The 19,822-nt window shown below is 52.6% G+C and overlaps 1 protein-coding gene across 5 annotated transcripts in view; it reads left to right on the plus strand.

The window, feature by feature from the left end:
* Positions 1-19,822, plus strand: part of IQSEC3 (IQ motif and Sec7 domain ArfGEF 3) — a 75,565-nt gene that overhangs the window by 41,354 nt on the left and 14,389 nt on the right. For all 5 annotated transcript variants that reach the window (XR_009549564.1, XR_009549563.1, XM_060190319.1 and 2 more), the window contains 3 exons: positions 7,334-8,271; positions 10,906-11,067; positions 19,589-19,711. Coding sequence is in view for 3 of the 5 variants with exons in the window: in XM_060190319.1 (XP_060046302.1) it covers positions 7,334-8,271; positions 10,906-11,067; positions 19,589-19,711 (1,223 nt within the window). In the remaining 2 variants the exon portion in view is untranslated. The remainder of the gene's footprint in view (positions 1-7,333; positions 8,272-10,905; positions 11,068-19,588; positions 19,712-19,822) is intronic.

Here is a 19,822-nt window from a genome sequence, read left to right on the forward strand (position 1 = left end):
CAGGCAAGCTGTGTGAGTAGGGTGAGTTGCTCACCTTCTCTGGGCCTCCTTTGCCTCACATTCTTTGGGGTTTGCACACATTGTTCCCTCTGCCTCAGCCACAACCATTCCCACTCCCTTCAGCACTCCTGCACTTGGCCCCATCACTCCTCTGCTTTGCTCCTCTATCTGCTACTCCTGCCCCCCAAGACAAATGGGTTTCTTCTCAGCCATAGCATTCAGGGTTTCTCCTTGTTACTGATTCCTTCTGTTTTTGAATCTATTGCTCCCAGAGTCCGTTTTTCCCTTTTATTAAAAAAATTTTTTCTTTTTAATTTTATTTATTCCTTTTGTTGCCCTTGTTGTTTTATTGTTGTAGTTATTATTATTGATGTCACTGTTGTTGGATAGGACAGAGAGAAATGGAGAGAGGAGGGAAAGACAGAGAGGGAGAGAAAGACAGACACCTGCAGACCTGCTTCACCACTTGTGAAGCGATGTCCCTGGAGGTGGGGAGTCAGGGCTCGAACCGGGATCCTTATGCTGGTCCTTGAGCTTCGTGCCATGTGTGCTTAACCCAGTGCACTACTGCCCCTCCCACTGTTTTTTTTAAAATAGATTATTTATTAATGAGGGAGAGAGAGTAGGGGGGCAGAGCATCACTTTAGTACATGCAATGCCAGGGACTGAACTCAGGACGCCATGCTTGAGAGTCCAAGCCACTGCACCCCCTCCAGGCTCCAACCATTTCCTCCTTGAGGGCAGGACACATGCTCTACCCTAGTGATGATGCAGCATTTGCATGAAAAATATGCTAGGATGAAAAGGAGAAAAGGACCCAGTGACCTGTGAGGGGAGAGGGCTGGGCCTCAATCTGGGGTCAGGACTCTCTACTTGGGTTTCTGGAAGTTTGTGTGATCCTACTTGTCACCTGTCCTATAGTCCTTGGACAGGAAAGTGTCTTAGACAGTGTCACCTCCCACCCCTCAGGCCTGCCAGCCTTCTGTGAGTGTCCAGGGTGGGCTCTATGTCCTTGGGTAGCTGCTTTCATCCCATACGGGGGCCGGGATTGCTGTTCTGGGGACCATCAGACTGTGTGTGCACACCCAGAGGGGGCACTGCTTGCCTCATTGCCTCATCTGTTGAGTGATTGCCCTTGAAGATAAACTTTTTAAAAAATATATTTATTATATGTTTATTTCATTTTGTTACCCTTGTTGTTTTTATTGCTGTAGTATTATTGTTGTTGTTATTGATGTCATCGAAGATACACTTTTGTTGTCAGAATCCTCAGCCTGTCACAGCTGGCTGGCAGTGAAGAGACAAAGGGGTGAGTGAACAACCCTCCCCTCTTTGCAGGGTAGGCCTGGCCAGCCATGTGCCATACTTCCTGTCCCATATGTGCGGGGCAGGGGGTGGGGGTTGGCGAGAAGGCACTTAGTGGGGACATAGGGATAGCAGCTTCACCTAATGTGTCAGTGTTCCCAGTGGATGGCTCCTGGATTGGTATGGGGGGGGGTCCCCACACTTCCCAAAGCTGCCTTTCTCCAAGCTTGCAGACCAGCAGCCTTCAGAAAGGAGACTTAATCCCTCTCCACCCTGATTCTACCAGAGCTGAGTGACCCCTCTCTGGAATGGATGGAGGAGAGGCCATATTTACCCATGGTTCACAGGGCTCAGAGTTGCTCCTGGGCTGGTGGACTCTAGATCCCTCTCTCTGGGGGTACCCTACAACCCCCATCTGTTCTTTGACCTGTCCTGTGAAGATCAGGGTGAATGTGGGTGAGAGAGAGGTCCTAACTTGGTGGGTGGGTCTGACCTGGAGCTCTGTCTAGGAGCTCTGAGATTGGAGAGGTGTTGGGGGGTCATGTGCAGCCTGCCTTCCAGCCAGACCCAGAGGCAACTGGGCTGCGCTGCCCTCTGGCTCAGCTCAGGCACAGAGAAGAATGTGGGCATTGGAGGGGAAGTGGAGTGCAGTGAGCACGGGGCTGCAGTAGATGGGAGGTGGCTATGTTCCTGTGTTGAGTGCACAGTGAGAACTTAAGAGCCAAGCTCTAAACCCCTTCCCTGTGCCCAGCAGTGGGCAGCCTGAATTATGTGCCCTGCAGTGACAGAGGGGAATAACAAGAGGGGGGAGCCTTCTGTGGCTGTGAACACCCTGTCTACTGATGGGGTGTGGGGTGGGGAGCTCAGATAAATGTCAAAGGCTAGTTTCCCAGGGACATGAGGCAGGGAGGCTGGTAGGTAGAGAAGGCTCCATGATGCAGACACTTATGGGATAGGACGAGGCTCAAAGCAAGGAGGAGTTCTTCAGGCAGGGGCCCAGGTGAGACTCAAGCAGCTTTGGCAATGGTGCAGTGGATTGGGCTCTCAAGCATAGGTCCTGAGTTCAGTCCCTGGCAGTGCACGCTTATACAAATAAGACTGATACTCTGGTTCATTGCCTTCCCCCTACTCTACCTCGCTCCTTCTCTCTTGCCCTCTCTCTCATTAACAAACCAGTAAGAGGATGGGGAGCTCATTGCAGACCAGAGAAGAGGTAAAGAGCCAGCTCAGAGTAGGGAGGCCAGGAGTGGGCAGAGGAGGGGTGAGCAAAGCAGGTGTGCCCACAGATTTTTGGGGGGCAGGGGGTGCACTGATCAGGGCTGGATTCCAGGAGGAAACATGTGTGCTGACTTGTGACAGTGGTCTGGAGCAATGGAAAGCCTGTGCTAAGAGTCAGTGTAAGGTGGATGGGGGGTGGGGATGGCTCACAGTGAGAGCACTGGACTTTCAAGCATGGGATCCTGAGTTCTGTCACCAGCACCTTGTGTGCCAGAGGGATGCTGTTTCTCTCTGTCTTTATATCTGTCTTGACAACAAACAGAGAAATTTTTAAGATGGAGGATAGAGTAGCATCAGCACAGGGCCCAGTGTCCTGGGCCCCACTCTATGTCAGACCCAAGTAGTGGTCCATGCTTGTTTTTCCCTTGTGAAAATAAATAAAATATTTAAGGCACTGCAGCCCTTCCCTGAGGGTCACTGGGGACAGGTGGCAGCTGGGGCAGACTGTATGGAGACAGGACAGGCTCAGGAATGGGTGCAGGTCAGTCTGCAGTGAAGCTGGGGCACTCAGTAGGGAGCAGACAGGAGGAAGCTGTGGGGCACAGAGCAGGGGAGGCAGAATCCTGGTTCAGCCCAAGGGGCTGTGGGCAGGTGGAAGAGGGCAGTGCCAAAGGAGGCAGAGAAGGTTGGAGGGTGAGGGGGCTTTGCAGAGGAGGCGAGTTTGTGGCAGGTGGGGAGGCAGGGAAAGTGGAGTATGGGCCAGGGTAAGAGGGTTTTTGGAGTCATGATGATAAGTCTGGCGTTAATTCATCCATGCATTCACTGCATGTTCAAGGAGCAAAGCAGTGAATGTGGCAGGCAGAGGACGGCTTGATGACATCCGTTCCAGAATGTATTTGTTTCTTTCTAAAGATTTCTCTATAGGGGCAGGGAATAGCTCATCTGGCAGAGTGCACACATTGCCAAATGCAAGGACCTGGATTCAGGCCGCTGGACCCCATCTATAGGGGGGGAGCTTCACAAGTGGTAAAGCAGGGCTGCAGGTCTCTCTCTCCTTCCTTCCTCTCTCTACTTCTCTCTGTCTCTTATCATAGTGAGGGTAGCTCTAGCACCACTCTGGTACATGTGGCACCAGGGTTCAAAGCAGGAGCCCCATGTATGTAAGTCCTGAACTCTACCAGCTGAGTGATTTTCCCAGGTGCAGACTACTGACCTACAGAATTATCAGAAAATAAATAGAAAAAGAAAAAGAAAATAAATAGGTGTTGTTTTAAGCATCAAAGCTTGTGTAAGTTCTTTGCACAGCAATAGCTTGGCCTGATTTTTATGTGCACCATTAAGGCCCTACAGTTAAGTAAGGAGGAGGAACAGGAGCATTTTCAGCCTTCCGCCTGAGGCCCTGTGCCTTGTGAGGTGCAGATCCTTCCAGGAGGGGCCCTGGTGGAAACATCTTCAGAGCAGAGGGCTAGATGTAGGAGGATAGAGAGCATGCTGTCCCCAAACCTGGGGGTCCAGCGGGGGGGCGGACAGTAGTGAGACTTGAAGCACTGAGGCCAGAGTGGGAACATCCCATTTTGCTGGGAGCTAGGGTTGTATTTTTGGAGCTTCCAGGGTATGAGGGTATCTCAGCCAAGCTAGGGAGCAGAAGGGATGGCCAGGGCTTCAGGAGGTAGCTACTTCCCTGGGGGTGAGTGGGGTGAGCAGCAGGTTGAAACATGAGTCCCCTCTGAGGGATGAATCCAGACTTAAATTTTTTTTTAATTTATTTATTCCCTTTTGCTGCTCTTGTTTTATTGTTGTAGTTATCATTGTTGTTGATGTCGGTGTTATTGGATAGGACAGAGAGAAGTGGAGAGCGGAGGGGAAGACGGGGAGAGAAAGACAGATACCTGCAGACCTGCTTCACTGCCTGTGAAGGGACTCCCCTGCAGGTGGGGAGCCGGGGGCTTGAACCGGGATCCTTACGCGGGTCCTTGCACTTTGCACCATGTGCACTTAACCCGCTGTGCTACTGCCTGATTCCCCAGACTTTTATTTATTAGTAATTTAATATTGATTTACAAAATCATGAGACAACAGGGATATAATTCCACACCATTCCCACCACCAGAGTTCTGGGTCCCCATTCCCATTGGAAACTGCAGTGGTTTCTCCCAAGGTCACAGATTTGGGTTGACTATTATTTCTATATCTGTCTGTCTATTTATCTATCTACTATCTATATTTTTGCCCATTTTTTCTATGATCATGTCTTCTCCTCCTTTCTAAGTCATACCTATACCCAACACTATTTCTGAGTGTCCTCCATTTTTTCCTCTTCTCTCTCAGAGTCCTGGTGGAATTGGGGATCAGAGCCCTCTAATCACCTTCCCCTAACATTTCTCCCCCTCTGGGAGTATGGACCCAAATTCTTTATGGGGTGCAGAAGGTAGGGGTTTTAGCTTCTGTCTTTGTTTCTCTGCAGGACATGGGCGTTGGTAGGTGGATCCATAACTCCAGCCTGTTTATAGCTTTCTCTAGTGATGTAGGGCTGTGGAGAGGTGAGATTCTGGGACATATTGGCAAGGTCATCTGCCCAGGGAAGTCAGGATGGCATCATAGTAGCATCTGCAACTTGGAAATCAGGCCCCTCAGCCTGTGTCCCTACCCATCATGGCCCTGGGGACAGGGGAAGGGCCCTACTCTGGCCCCAACTTCTCCATCTCAGCCCCAACAAACCAAATTTCAGCTCAGGAATAACTGTAAGTGGGATATGTGGCTATGAGCACCACATCAGCTCAGGACATTACTTGAGGAAAGAAGTGTTCTTCCTCACTTCCCTGTGGAAGTGCCTGTGGAATGCTGGTGTCCCAGATGCTGCTGCCATGCCCATCCTTCACATGTCCTGGCCTGGTATGAATTGCCCTATCTTGAGGAAGGGCATGTTCAGGGTGCTGACCACCCGTAGCTCTGGGGCCTGGGTCTCTCCTGAGAGGCTCTGCTAAGAAGGAGCAACCTATGGGGAGAAAGGGCCACAGACAAGGGACAGGGTTGAGGACAAGCTGGCTCCATTCTAGAAATTTCTTGGGGCTGAGATCCACCCAGATGATCTAGCAGCCTCCCCCACCCCAGCCAGCCCCCATGGGGGGCCTGTGACATTGCTGACAGCAGAGGCCACAGGAATTGGGGACACACTGGAATGCAGGGCTCCTGTTCTGGAAGCATCCAACCCCATTTACTCAGCAGAAGCCTTGGGGTACTGGGGACATACTTGGGATCAACAGGCCCCACACAAACTTGACCCCACACCCAAACACCAGAGCTGAGGGGGCTCTGGTCTTGCTCATACATTTTTTTTTTTGGTTACTGATTTTAAAAAAAATAAGTGGCAGTAAGGATCCCAGTTTAAGCCCCCGGCTCCCCACCTGCAGGGGAGTCGCTTCACAAGCAGTGAAGCAGGTCTGCAGGTGTCTTTCTTTCTCTCCCCCTCTTTGTCTTCCCCATCTCTCTCCATTTCTCTCTTTCCTATCCAACAATGAACAGTGTCAACAACAACAATAATGACCACAACAAGGCTACAACAACAAGGGCAACAAAAGGGGGGAAAATGACCTCCAGGAGCAGTGGATTCATGGTGCAGGCACTGAGCCCCAGCAATAACCCTGGAGGCAAAATAAGTAAATAAATGGCAGGAGGGAGAGAAACACATGACTGAAGCCATTCACTGAGGTGGGTGCTGGGCTCAACCTGGGTCAGGGACATGACAAAGTAGTGCAGTATTTAACTAAGCTATTTCACTAGTCCAAATCTTTAAAAAATAATAATAATAATAAAATATAATGACCATGTCTCAACTACCCTCAGTGAGGAGGGGAGAGCTGAAAAGGGATCCAAAATAGCAGCAGTTCTTTGAGCATTTCTTCATTTCTCTAATTATTTTCATAGGTGCATAAAAGCAGAAAGAACTGTTATTAAACTCAAATAGTCATAAGTCATAACCTAGCTCCAGATAAACTTTCTTGTGACCTTTTCCCTTTTTGATGGCATATGTTAATGCCAGTTCAACCTATCCATGTCACCCATAAGTACTTCCATAGGCATATGATATGAACATTAAAGTTTTAATTAAAAATATTTTACTTATTTATTTTGTATACAGAGAAATTGAGAGGGGAGGGGAAGGAAAAGTCTTTTGCAGAACAATTATGCTGTCTCCTCTGCTAAATATTTTATTTATTTGATTTTAATAAGAAAGAGCGAGAGATGCCAGGGAACACTCAGCTATAGTTGTTGGTGGTGCTGAGGATTGAATCTGGGACCTCAGAGACTCAGGCAGGAAAGTTTTTTGTATCTGAATTATGCTGTTTCCTCTGCTGAATGTTTTATTTAAATGAGAGAAACATATAGACTAGAACACAGCTCAGTTCTGGTTGATGGTGGTTCTGGGGACTGAAGCCAGATCCTTGGAATCACAGGCATGAAAATCTTTTGCATCCAAATTATGCTGTCTCTTCTGCTAAATGTTTTATTTAAATCACACACACACACACACACACACACACACACACACACACACACACACACACACACACACCATAGCACAGCTAAGCTCTGGCTGATGGTGGTGCTGAGGACTGAACCAGAGACCTTGGAACCTCAAGGCAGGAAAGTCTTGCACAACCACTATGCTGTCTCCCCAGCCCTTCTCATATGGCCACTTAACAACAGCTGTCACCACTGTATCCCTGTCCCCTGTCTCCCCCCCACCCCCATGTTGGGGAGACCCCGCTGGGGGGCGAGGCCCTAACTCTGCCTCCCTCTGTCCCCGCAGATTGAAATGCTAGAGCACAAGTACGGGGGCCACCTGGTGTCGCGGCGGGCCGCCTGCACCATCCAGACTGCCTTCCGCCAGTACCAGCTCAGCAAGAACTTCGAGAAGATCCGCAACTCGCTGCTGGAGAGCCGTCTGCCGCGCCGCATCTCGCTCCGCCGGGGGCGGGCGGCTGGGGGCCCCGCGCTGCTGGACAGCTGCGCGCTGCTGGGGCTGCGGCCGGCGGGCGCGCTCACCGAGCTCGAGGGCTCGTTCGCCGAGCAGGTGCAGGCGCTCGCCAAGTCCATCGACGACGCGCTCAGCTCCTGGAGCCTGCAGGCAGTGTGCTCGCTGCAGGACGCCGCCCGCCCGCCCGCGCTGCCCGCCCCCGCCCCCGCCGCGCCCGAGCCCGGGGAGCCCCCAGCCGCGCCTCCCGGTGACCCCGCCGCCGAGCCCGGCCGCGGAGGCGCCCTCATGATGGCCTTCCGCGACGTCACGGTGCAGATCGCCAGCCAGAACATCTCCGTGTCGTCGTCGCTGTCGCTGGCCGGCTGTCTGGGCGCGCAGCCTGCCCCCGGCGCCCCCGAGCCCCCGCTCGCGCCCCCCGGCCCCGCCCCCGCCGCCGGTCGCGCATGCGCGGCGGAGCCCCCGGCCCAGCACCCCGTGGCGCCGCAGGCGGAGGAGATCCCGGAGGAAGGCGCGGGGGGCGGCCCGGCGGGGGCCGAGGCTGAGTCCGAGGCAAGGGGCGCAGGGCCCGAGCTCGGGGACCCTCTGGAGCGGCTGAGCGGCGGCGGTGGGCCCGCGGGCTCGGAGGCGGCGTCCCGGGAGGCGCTGCAGGCCATGGTGCTCAGCCTCCCGCGCCTGCACTGCGAGGACCCGGCCGGCTGCCGCGCGCCCACGCTCTCCACAGACACGCTGCGCAAGCGCCTCTACCGCATCGGCCTCAACCTCTTCAACATGTGAGGGGCAGCCCCCCCAACACCACCACCACACTCCTTCCTTGCTTATTTATTGTCACCAGAGTTTACCACTGGAGCTCAGTACCTGCACCGTAAACCCACTACCCCTAGTTGTCCTCCCCTCCTCCTCTTCTTCCCCCTCTTCTCCTCCTCCCCTTCCTCCTCTTCCTCTTCCTCCTCCCCCTTCTCCTCTTCCTCCTCCCTTTCTTCCCCTCCTCCTCTTCCTCCTCCTTTTCTCCCCCTCACTTCCTCCCTCCCTTCTTCCTCCTCCCCCTCCTCTTCCTCCTCCTTTTCTCCCCCTCACTTCCTCTCCTCTTCTTCCTCCTCCCCCCTTCTCCTTCCTCCTCCCCTTTCTCTCCTCCTCTTCCTCCCCTTCTCCTCCTCCCTCTTCTTCCCCCTTGTCCTCCCCATTCCTCCTCTTCCTCTTCCTCTCCCTGCCCCTCCTCCTTCTTCTTCATCTTTTCTTGATAAACACAGACAGAAATCAAGAGGGGAGGGGGAGATGGAAAGGAAGATAGACACCTGCAGCCCTGCTTCACCACTCTTAAAAGTTTCCCTCTGTGGTTGGGGACGGGATTTGAACCTGTATTCTTGAGCATAGTAATGTGTGCGCTCTGGCTCCTCACACCTTGCCCCCCCCCCCCCCCCACACACACACAGAGACACAGCAGAGCACTGCTCAACTCTGGCTTATGGTGGTTCTGGGAATTAAACCTGGGAGTTAAGAGCTTCAGGCAAGAAAGACTGTTTACAGGACCACTGTGCTGTCTCCCCAGCCCTCACATCTCACTTTTTAATTGTTAGGACTTTAAGAAGGGATAGGAACAAACCAACACACCCAGCTGTGTTTGCACAGCCAGAACAGTTCAGGGAGAGAGAGGGTCAGAGAATCAAGAGGAATAAGTGAATGGTGTGTTTGGGGGTGGGGGGAAGATGGAGCAGGAGTCCTGGATTGGAAAAGCAGGGGAGGGAGGGTATAGGGGAGGGATTGGGCTGAGAGGAGACAAAGGTATGCAGCTGGCAGACATGGAGCCAAAGAGAAGAGAGGAAAGGAAGCAGAGGGAGGTCAGACATTCCTCTGCAGCTAGTAGCTGGTATCTCCAGACCAAGACCCTCAGTTCCACCCTCCACTCTGCCTCGGTAGCCCTGAGCTGAAAAGCCCCCACCCCCACCCCCACCCACTGCTGTCATCATGGTAGTTCTCCTCCTCTTCCTCCCTACCACCAGGGTCATTGCTGGGGCTCAATGCCTGTACAATGACTCCACCACTCCTGGTGGCTGTTCTTTTCATACAGGGTGAGAAACAGCAAAAGAGGAGATACACCTGCAGCACTGCTTCACCTCTCATGAAGCTCCCCCAACACCCTCACGTGGGGAATGGGGATTCAAACTCTGGTCCTCATGCACGGTAGTCACCTGGTGTGCCTGCCACCACCCAGCTCCTGACCTTTATTTATTTTTAAATTTATTTCCCCTTTTGTTGACGTTGTTGTTGTAGTTTATGTCGTCATTGTTGGATAGGACAGAGAGAAATGGAGAGAGGAGGGGAAGACAGAGAGGGGGAGAGAAAGACAGACACCTGCAGACCTGCTTCACTGCCTGTGAAGAGACTCCCCTGCAGGTGGGGAGTCAGGGCTCGAACCAGGATGCTTAAGCTGGTAATTGCACTTCGTGCCACATGCATTTAACCCGCTGCACTACCACCCGACCCCCTATTTATTTATTTTTTAAATTTACTCAACTGTGATGATGGACAGGCATGGGGACCTGAAGAGGGTCTCAAGAGACAGACATTTCGGGGAGATGAGCCACCATCTGGTGGTAGTGCACAGGGTTAAGTGCACATGGTGTGAAGTGCATGGACCGGCTTAAGGATCCCAGTGTGAGCCCCCTGCTCCCCACCTGTAATGGGGTCCTTCAGAGGTGGTGAAGCAGGTCTGCAGGTGTCTTTTCTTTCTCTTCCCCTCTCTTGTCTTCACTCCTCTTGATTTTTCTCTGTCCTACCCAACAACAACAACAGTAATAATAATAACAATGATAAAAACAAGGGCAACAGAAGGGGGAAAAAGTGACCTCCAGGAGCAGTGGATTCATAGTGCGGGCACCAAGTTCCAGCAATAACCTTGGAGGCAAAAAGAAAACAAAACAAACAAAAAAACATAGGGAGAATGCTGGAGAACAGGCTCCTTCCTCCTCCTCTTCTTCTTCAACATGTATATTATTTATTTATTTATTTATTTTAAATAAAGACAGACCAGGGTACTGCTCAGCTCTGGCTGATGGTGGTGCTGGGATTTGAGCCTGAGAGCAGGGGTCCCCACACTGATAGGGAATGAGGCTGTGACTGGGCTCTCACCAGTCTCCCCCCTCCACCCCCCTACTCCAGACTCAGGGTGCACTGGGTGCTGGGGAGAGGCTGCAGGAGTGGGTGGGAGGAAGTTCTCCTGACAGGGAGCCACAGACAGAGGGTTGCCCCCTCCCTCTGGGACACTTCACTTGGCCCAGCCAGACCACCCCATCCCCTGGGATGGACACAAAGTGAACCCCAGATCCTTCTCTGGGCTTGAGGGCTAGGAGACAGGAGGGAAGGACACGAGTGGGGGCCCCAGCTCACTGTATGTCCCTCACCCCCAGAAACCCAGACAAGGGCATCCAGTTCCTGATCTCACGAGGCTTCATTCCTGACACCCCCATTGGGGTGGCCCACTTCCTGCTGCAGCGCAAGGGCCTCAGCCGCCAGATGATCGGGGAGTTCCTGGGCAACAGCAAGAAGCCCTTCAACCGTGACGTGCTGGAGTGAGTGCCCCCAGGGCTCAGGAGAGTGGGGGTCCCGCAGGGGTGACGTGCTGGAGTGAGTGCTCCCCAGGGCTCTGGACATTGGGGGTCCAGCAGAGGGTGACATGCTCAAGTGAGTGCACCCCCAGGGCTCTGGTGGTTGGGGGGTTCTGCAAGGGGGTGACATGCTGGAGTGAGTGTCCCTCCCACAGGGCTCTGGAGAATGGTAGGTTCAGCATGGGGTAGGGCCCAGACTGGCCAGAGCCCTGTCATTAGCTGAGGGCAAGAGAGAAGTGGGGAGGGGGGAGGTCTGGGCTTTTCTCCCACTGAGCAGCCCCCTCCCCTTTGCTGCCACCTGTTCCGCTGGAGGTATTACCTCAGTCACCTTCAAACCCTGCTGTGTTTTAGTGTCAGTGGGAGCAAATCCAGAGGGTACTGGATGGAGGGTCTCAGAGTTGTAGATAGACTGGCCCCCAACTTGCTGGGCTGGGGTGATGGGCTGGCTTTTCAGGTGCTAGACTCTGTCCTGTGGATGTTGTCCCCACTCTGCAGGCTTGCCTCCTTAGAATACAGGCAGAGAGTGGCTTTCCTTGGGGCCTGTCCCCTGAGTTCTCCTGTCTCCTACCCCCAAAGCTGGTTCCTTCTGGAAGGTTCCCACTCCTTGGGTGCTTTCTTCCCGGGTGCACTCAGGGGTCTTGGGGAGGTGACCCTCATTTGGGCATGCTCCTGGAAGAGCAGGGCTGGCTGTGGGGCAAGGGTTCCCTTGGGGACCATAGAGTCACCTGCCTTTAGGGGAGTCATGGCACTGAACCTGGCCCCCAGGCCTCCAGAGCACCCAGTGTGGATCATGAGGGCTAGACCAGTTGTCCCTGTAATGCCCGGCACACTCCAGTTTGGGGGATGGGCCTTCACCAGGAATGAAGCCTACCCGCTGCAGGTGAGGAGTGGGGATCCTTTGCAAATGCTAACATATGTGGTCTACCGGGTGCGCCCCACCACCACCACGTCTTTAAGGAGAACATGAAATGCTGAAGTCAGTTGTTGTTTCCTTTCCTTCTTGACAGCACTAGGTGTGCAGGCCCACACCTCTAACACAGGGACACCTGGCCCAGAGGTCTGCTTTGGGATCTTGTTTTGATTACCCCCCAGCCCCAGGTGCCAAGAAGGGCCTCATCTGGGGCTGAGGCGAGAGGCCTCCAGAGTCAGACAGCCCAGAGGTAGGATCCCCTGGGCCTGGGAGTCCCCCTCCAGTTCTCACATGGCTGCAGATTTGACTCTGCTCTATTTCCTCTCCTGAGCTTGACGACCAGTGTGTGTGGGAGGGTGCTGTGGCCCTGAGCTCTCTCTTCCAGCTGAGTGGTTTTTCCCATAGCAAAGAGGGAGAGAGGAGGAGGGAAAAAGAGCAAGGGAAACGGAGAGAGGAACTGAAGTTCAGGAAAAAGATGCATTTGGCTTCTGGCTTGGAGGTGGCTGGTTAAAGGAAAGAGATACTTCTTTGTCTCAGCCCCGCCCCCAACCCTGTCTCCTGATAGAAGACATATTTAGAAGGTCACTGGCTGACGATGTGTTTGAAGCTGAGCTAATTGACAATGATGGAAAAAGGCTTTCTTAATAGCTGTTGCTGCGGCTGGGCAATGGCACACCCAGTAGAATGCACATGTCACTATGCACAAGTGCCTGGGTTCAAGCCCTCAGTCCGAACCTGCAGGGGGAAGCTTCAGGAGCAGTGGGGAAGTGCTGCAGGTGTTTCTCCTCTCTTCCTCACTATCTCTCAATCTCTATAAAATAAAATCCAAACCACAGAGGGAACTTCCAGCCCCCTCCGCATGCCAGCCCTTACTTGGTCTCTGGGCACAGGGTGCACTAAATTCATTACATGCCAGAGACTTTACATATATTGTAATTTTTCCCCGAGTTGAGGTTTCATTTAAGATCCCACCTCTCTGGGTTACTTTTTCTTCCAGAGAGTGCATCCCCTGGGGTGCTAGGGTTCAAACCCGGGTTGTGCACTCAGGAATGCATTGCCCATCCAGTGAGATATCTCTCCAACCATATATTGTGTCATTTATTTATTATTTTATAAGACAGAGACAGAGAGGCAGAGAGAGAGTGAAAGAGACAACAGTAATGAAGCTTCCTCTAATGCAGTGGGGGCCAGGCTCGAACCTGGGCCACACACATGGCAAAGCAGTGCACTATCCAGGGGAGCATTTCACCAGTCCAGCATTGTGTCTTTTTTAAATTATTATTCTTAGTGATTTAATACTGATTTACAAAGTTATAAGACATCAGGGATATAATTCCATATTTTTCTCACCATCAGAGTTCTATGTCCCCATTCCCTCCAATAGTTCTCTCAAGATCACAGATATGGGTGGACCGTTACTTCTTCTTTTTTTTTTTATACACAATTTTTATTTACAAAAAGAAAAAACTGACAAAAACCATAGGGTAAGAGGGATACAACTCGGGAGTCGGGCTGTAGCGCAGTGGGTTAAGCGCAGGTGGCGCAAAGCACAAGGACCGGCATAAGGATCCCGGTTCGAACCCCGGCTCCCCACCTGCAGGGGAGTCGCTTTACAGGCGGTGAAGCAGGTCTGCAGGTGTCTATCTTTCTCTCCTCCTCTCTGTCTTCCCCTCCTCTCTCCATTTCTCTCTGTCCTATCCAACAACAACGACAACAACGATAATAACTACAACAATAAAAAAACAAGGGCAACAAAAGGGAATAAATAAATAAAATTTAAAAAAAAACATTAAAAAAAAAAGAGGGATACAACTCTACACAATTCCCACCACCAGAATTCCATATCCCATCCCCTCCCTTGATAGCTTTCCTATTCTTTATCCTGCTGGGAGCTTGGGCCAAGGAACATTATGGGGTGCAGAAGGTAGAATGTCTTGCTTCTGTAATTGCTTCTCTGATGAACATGGGTGTTGGCAGGTTGGTCCATACTCCCAGCCTGTCTCTCTCTTTCCTCAGTGGGGTGGGGCTCTGGGGAAGTGGGGCTCGAGGACACATTGGTGGGGTTATCTGCCCAGGGAAGAAGGCTGGTTGGCATCACGGTAGCATCTGGAACCTGGTGGCTGAAAGAAGAGTTAACATATAAAGCCAAACAAGTTGTTGACTAATCATGAACCTAAAGGCTGGAATAGTGCAGATGAAGATTTGGGGTCTCCGTTTTGTAGACAGTTAGTAGGCCTATCTTAGTTATATTCCAAAGGGCCCATGACTATACTTGTGTTTTTGTTTTTTCTGAACCTGACATCGGATATGCAGGTGGACCCAAGTTATCTGGGGATAACTGGGGAGATGGTGTCATGGCTGTAAAAAGGACCAGAAAGCTGGATCAGAGAAGAGAGTAGCTCCCGAATATGGGAAAGGTGTATAAATATTGTTGACTGTAAACCTTATTGATTTGATGTGATATGGGCCTCATATTCAGCTTAGGAGCCTATGTGACCTCTGCATCCCTGTAGATCTGAGCTCACATTCTGTGGTCATGAGTAGGAACATTCCGAACTGTCCTAATCTCAAAGCCCATCTTCCTCAAGTGGAAGATAGAGTATGTTGCCCAGTCTCCCTTCGGAGGATGGAACATTCTCTACCGCTGTTGATCGATGTTGAGGACAAGGTCCTATGGGGGGCCCACAGAGGGGTCTATTTGTTGTTCCTGATAGAGATGACCAGTAACAATGGAGAGAGGGATTTAATCGAGGTATAGGCCCATCTTGTCTGTTTGGGAATCTCAGGACTCCCCGACTAGGGCCCCAGATGATGGGGTGGCCTGATAGTGACTAAAGAGTCATCATTAAAGTATGCCAGTCTCTTGCCCTTATTCAGCTTTTGCAGTCCTTACTTTGATAAGTTTAACTTTGGAGTGACTTAGGGAAGTATAATAGAAAGTAGGTAAGGTAGACTGTTACTTCTAAAGCTATTTATCTGTGTGTGTGTGTGTGTGTGTTTTGCCCATTTTTTTCTTTATTTTACCTCAAGGGTTATCTCTGGTGCTCGGTGCCTGCACTATGAATCCACTGTTCCTGTGGCTTGCCTTTCTTTCTTTCTTTTCTTTTTTTGATAGGACAGAGAGAAATTGAGAGGGAGGAGAAGATAGAAAGGGAGAGAGAAAAATAGGTTTTCCCTTTTTTTTTTTTTCTATAGTGCTGCCTTCTCTTCCTTCCTAGGTCACACCTACACCTATTACTACTTCCAGGTATCTTTCCTTTTTTTCCTCTTCTCTCTTAGGGTCCTGATGTAATTGGGGTTCAGAGCCCTCTAATCATCTTACCCTAACATTTCTCCCCCACTGGTAGTATGGATCAGAATTGTTTTTGGGTGCACAAAGTGGGAGTTCTGGCTTTGGTAATTGCTTCTCTCTGAACATGGACGTTGGCAGTTCAATCCATACCCCCAGCCTGTTTCTGTCTTTCCCTAGTGGGATAGGACTCTAGAGAAGTAAGGTTCCAGGAAGCATTGGTGAGGTTATTTGCCCAGAGAAGTCAGGATGGAACCAGCTTCTGTGACTTGGTGGCTGAAAGGCTGAAAGATATAAAGCAGAACAAAATGTTTAATAAATAGGAACCAAAAAGTAGGAATAGAGCAAATGAGAGTAGGGAATCTTAGGGTGGAAAGACGCTGGGGAGTCTGTTTTAGACATGTTCCTAGGGGCCCCAGAATTGTGTCTTATACTCATAACTGCCCCACATACACAGTGTGGCAGGTGTAGCTCCATTGGGGGGTGTGGTGGTGGGGCAGTGAGGCCAAGAATGGAGCAACTTGAACTGAATGCCAGTGTGAAGGAAAGGAGATTTCGAATCTGGCAAGTCTGCCACCAGGCCTGATTCTGTCCCCTCCCACCCCCAAGGTTTGGGGTATGGGGTGTGTGCACCCTCAAACTGTGGATCATCAGGCCCTATCTCCCAGGCCCCCAGGTGGCCAAGGTGAGCTCATGTATCCAAAGCTCTGACCAGCAGGGACTCTGCAGGCCTGGCCAGGGGACCTCACCTCCAGCACCACCCTGACTCTAATCTGTGGTTCTCTCATGATTCCTCAAGGCTGTCTGCAATCACCTCCCCCAGACCACCTCTCATCTCATTCTTTGTCTCCAGGGACACCAGGAATCCATTCCCATCCTGCTATGCATAAGATATGTGGCCCACACACACAGACATGCCCCCAGCAAACGGGGTTCTGGGGCCAAGCTGTCTGAGCCAAGAACGCAAGAGACCACGGTGGCAACAGCATCCCCGCCTCTGCTCCCACCTGGCCCTGGGCTCCATGCACCATGGCACTGCCCTGCTCCCCCACCCCATTACCTGTCCCTTCCCCACTCTCACTACCTGTGTTCAGTTCTGGCCTGTTCCTCTGCATGTCACTGTCTTGCTCTTGTACAAAGATAAAATAGAGAGTGGAGCCAATGGCCATGTGGCTCCTCTGCCTGTGCACCTGTCTGTGCAGGTGTGGGAACAGCTGTGTCCCTGCCCCTAGGGGGCTGGCCATGGTCCCCAAAGCCACTGCAGGACAGAGCAAAAAGCTGGGACTGTCCCCCAGTTCGACAGCCTGGAAGGAGGGCCCATTCAGTGTGGGTGTGCCTATTTCATCCCTTGTTCATTCATTCATTCATTCATTCATTCTTTCTTTCTTTCTTTCTTTCATCCAAGGCACCTGCAGGCCACACCCCCCCACTCCACTGTCTTGTCGCCTGGACTCCCTGCCACCTCCTGGGCAGCTCTGGCTGTTTCATGTCTCAGGCCAGCTCCAGATGGCCTTGGCACAGCTGGGCGGCAACCAAGAGCCCCATGATGTGCATGCCAGCCTCAGTGGGGCCCTTCCCCTCCCTCCTTTACTTATTGCTCCTGTGGTTCTGTGCTGAGCTGTCTGTCCCTATGGCTCATGGCCCAGCAAGGAAACTGAGAGCCCACTCTCCAGATAATGCCTCAAGGCATGAGAGGGCATGGGATGAGAAGCCTAGGAGGCAGAGCCTGGCCTAGTGGGGCTGGAGGGAGAACAGCTGCTGGAATGGAGGAGACGTGGGGGCAGGCCTGGCAGGCCTTGCTGATCCCTCCCAGGTCATGGGGTGTGTGTCCTGATAAACAGAGAAGAGGTGAGCAGGCTCAAATTAGAGTCCTGGCAGGGTGGTTTAGACAAACTGGTATTTGCCTATGTGCTGCAGTTATACTGAAATAGATAGACATAGAGATAGAGACAGACAGACACGCCACACCAGTGAAGCTCCCTCCAATGGGATGGGAACCAGTGTTGTGAACTTGGGTTGTGCACATGGCAAAGCAGCATACTATCTAAGTGAGCTATTTCACTGCATGGACAGCATTTTGTGTCTGTCTCTCACCAGAGCAGGGTGGGTGCATGTGCTGTCTGCTGCTGATGCCAGGCCCCTAACTCAGCACAATGCACATGGGTGTCTTTGCTAGTAGGAGGGGAGGAATGAGAGAGAGAGAGGAAGAGGAGGAAGGAAGGGAAGAAAAGGGCCCATGTAGTGGTGCCCCTGGTTGAGCACACACATTACAGTGTGCAAAGATCCAGGTTCAAGCCCTCGGTCCCTACCTGCAGGGGGAAAGCTTCACAAGTAGTGAAGCAGGTCTGCAGGTGTGTGTGTGTATGTCTTTCTCTCTATCTCCTCCTCCCATATCAATTTCTCCGTCTCTATCCAATAATAAATAAATAAATGATAAAAACTTTTTTAAAAAAAGAAGCAAAGGAAAAGGAAGGGGAAGGGAAAAAGAGACAGAGAGAGAGGGAGGGAGCCATTGTCAGGAGTTCCAGAACAGCTTTGGAGGCTGTGGGTCTGTGTTCATCCGTGGATCACTCAGTGGAGCACTGGGAGTGAGGGCCTGTCATGGATCAGATGGTGGTGCACCTGCTAGAATACATGGTGGCATGTGCAAGGACCTGGGTTCAAGCCCCCAGTCCCCACCTGCAGAGGAGAAGCTTCATGAGCAGTGGAGCAGGGCTTCAGGTATACTTCTCTGTCCCTCACTATCTCCCCATCTCTTTCTCTGTTTCTCACTTTCTATCAGAAAGAAAAAGGGGGAAATGGTGGAGTCATGTTGGCGCTGAGCCCCAGTGATAACCCTAGTGGCAAAAAAATACATATACCTGATTTTTAAGAGGTGACTGACATGAACAAGCTGCAGAAGCAGGCAGCCCACCAGCCAGAAGATGGCTGTGAGGACAATGAGGACAGAGGACTGCTAGCTATCCTGGCCAACAGACTGCTCCCCACAGGGACCCAAGGGTGTCAGAGGAAGATGAAGAGGGGAGGGGTATCTTGTTTCATTTTGGTTTTACATGCCGGGGACTTGCACATGTGTGATTTCACAGCTGTGCACTGACTTCTTCAGACAGAGACAGAGAGGAAGACAGAGAGGGAGAGACACCACAACACAACACAGCACCAGAGTTCCCCCTGCACTGTAGCACTTCCCATGTGGTGTTGGGGTTCAGACCTGGGCTGAACCTGTGTGCATAGCAGGACATCTTACCTGGTGTAAGGGAGGGGAGCTCTGAGGTGCAGAGCAACACTGCAGAATGAGAAGCAAGGGGGAAGTATGGGAGGAATCAAGTTGGAGGTGCATAGGGACGGGTGGGGGTGAGTCCCACTGTGGAGTAGGAGACTGGGGTTTCAAGTGGCTGTAGGGTACAGGAGACCCTGTCATTGAGAGTCCCCCAGAGTCTGCCTGGCCCCAGAGGCACTTGAGGAGGTGGGGGTGTCATGAAATGCCCCCCCAAAGCTGCCAGCGGTGGTGCTGTGGCTCCCAAGGCTGACTTTGGGCTAGTAGAGTGGGGAGCTCCAAGGGATCCCTTGGCCCACACCCACCTCAACAGTCATGATGAGCTCTGTGACCCTCAGCCACCTGGAGGGTATGTGAGGGATGCTGATTCACAGGCCCCCAGTGTGTTCCTTGGCCCAGGGTGGGCTGTAAGCTTCTACACTTTGAGGCCACCTTGCAGCTCTGGAGGGGGTCCTCAGAGCACCCCAGGAGACCTGTGCCTGGGCCTGCCCCACCCTCTGCCTCTGCCTGCTGTTGCCCAGCTTCTCAGTTGCCCCAGTACTGAGCTGTCACCTGAGAGGGTGAAATGAGGCCATCATGCATGCTGGTTGGGCATGGGGCGGAGTGCTGGGCCTCAGGGCCTAAGGCAAGGGAGTTCTGTCCCTGTCTCCGGTTTCCTCTATCTCTCCCCCTTTCTGTCTGTCTTCCCTTCTGTGCTTCCTGCTTCTTCACTTGCGCATCCCACCCCGTGTCCCTGCTGTCCCTGCCTCTTGTCTCCTGGCACCTCCAGCTACAGCATGAGTCCCCTTGTGTCCTCATGGCACGTCCTCTGCTCAGACAGCAGCTGCCATTCCGTGTCTTTTCACCAGAGGGCGCCAGAGAGGCAGCGTCCTTCTGGTATTGGGGCGCTAGAGGCCACAGCTCGCCCTGCTGACTAACCCTTGGCTCTGCACCGCAGGAGCCGCCCTCTGGGGCGCTGGGGCCCGGGTGGGGGTGGGAGGCCCGAGCTGATGCCCCCTGCGCTCCGCAGCTGCGTGGTGGATGAGATGGACTTCTCCAGCATGGAGCTGGACGAGGCCCTGCGCAAGTTCCAGGCGCACATCCGCGTGCAGGGGGAGGCCCAGAAGGTGGAGCGGCTCATCGAGGCCTTCAGGTAGCACCCTGCTTCCCGCCAGTCCCCAGAACCCCAAAACACCTGTGGGCTCTGGGCGGAGGGGCAGCAGGGCCTGGGAATGGGGACCTCTGGGAGCAGGAGCCCGCTGGG

This window comes from Erinaceus europaeus, chromosome 4, assembly GCF_950295315.1.
Source record: "Erinaceus europaeus chromosome 4, mEriEur2.1, whole genome shotgun sequence".
In the NCBI taxonomy this organism is placed as follows: Eukaryota; Metazoa; Chordata; class Mammalia; order Eulipotyphla; family Erinaceidae; genus Erinaceus; species Erinaceus europaeus.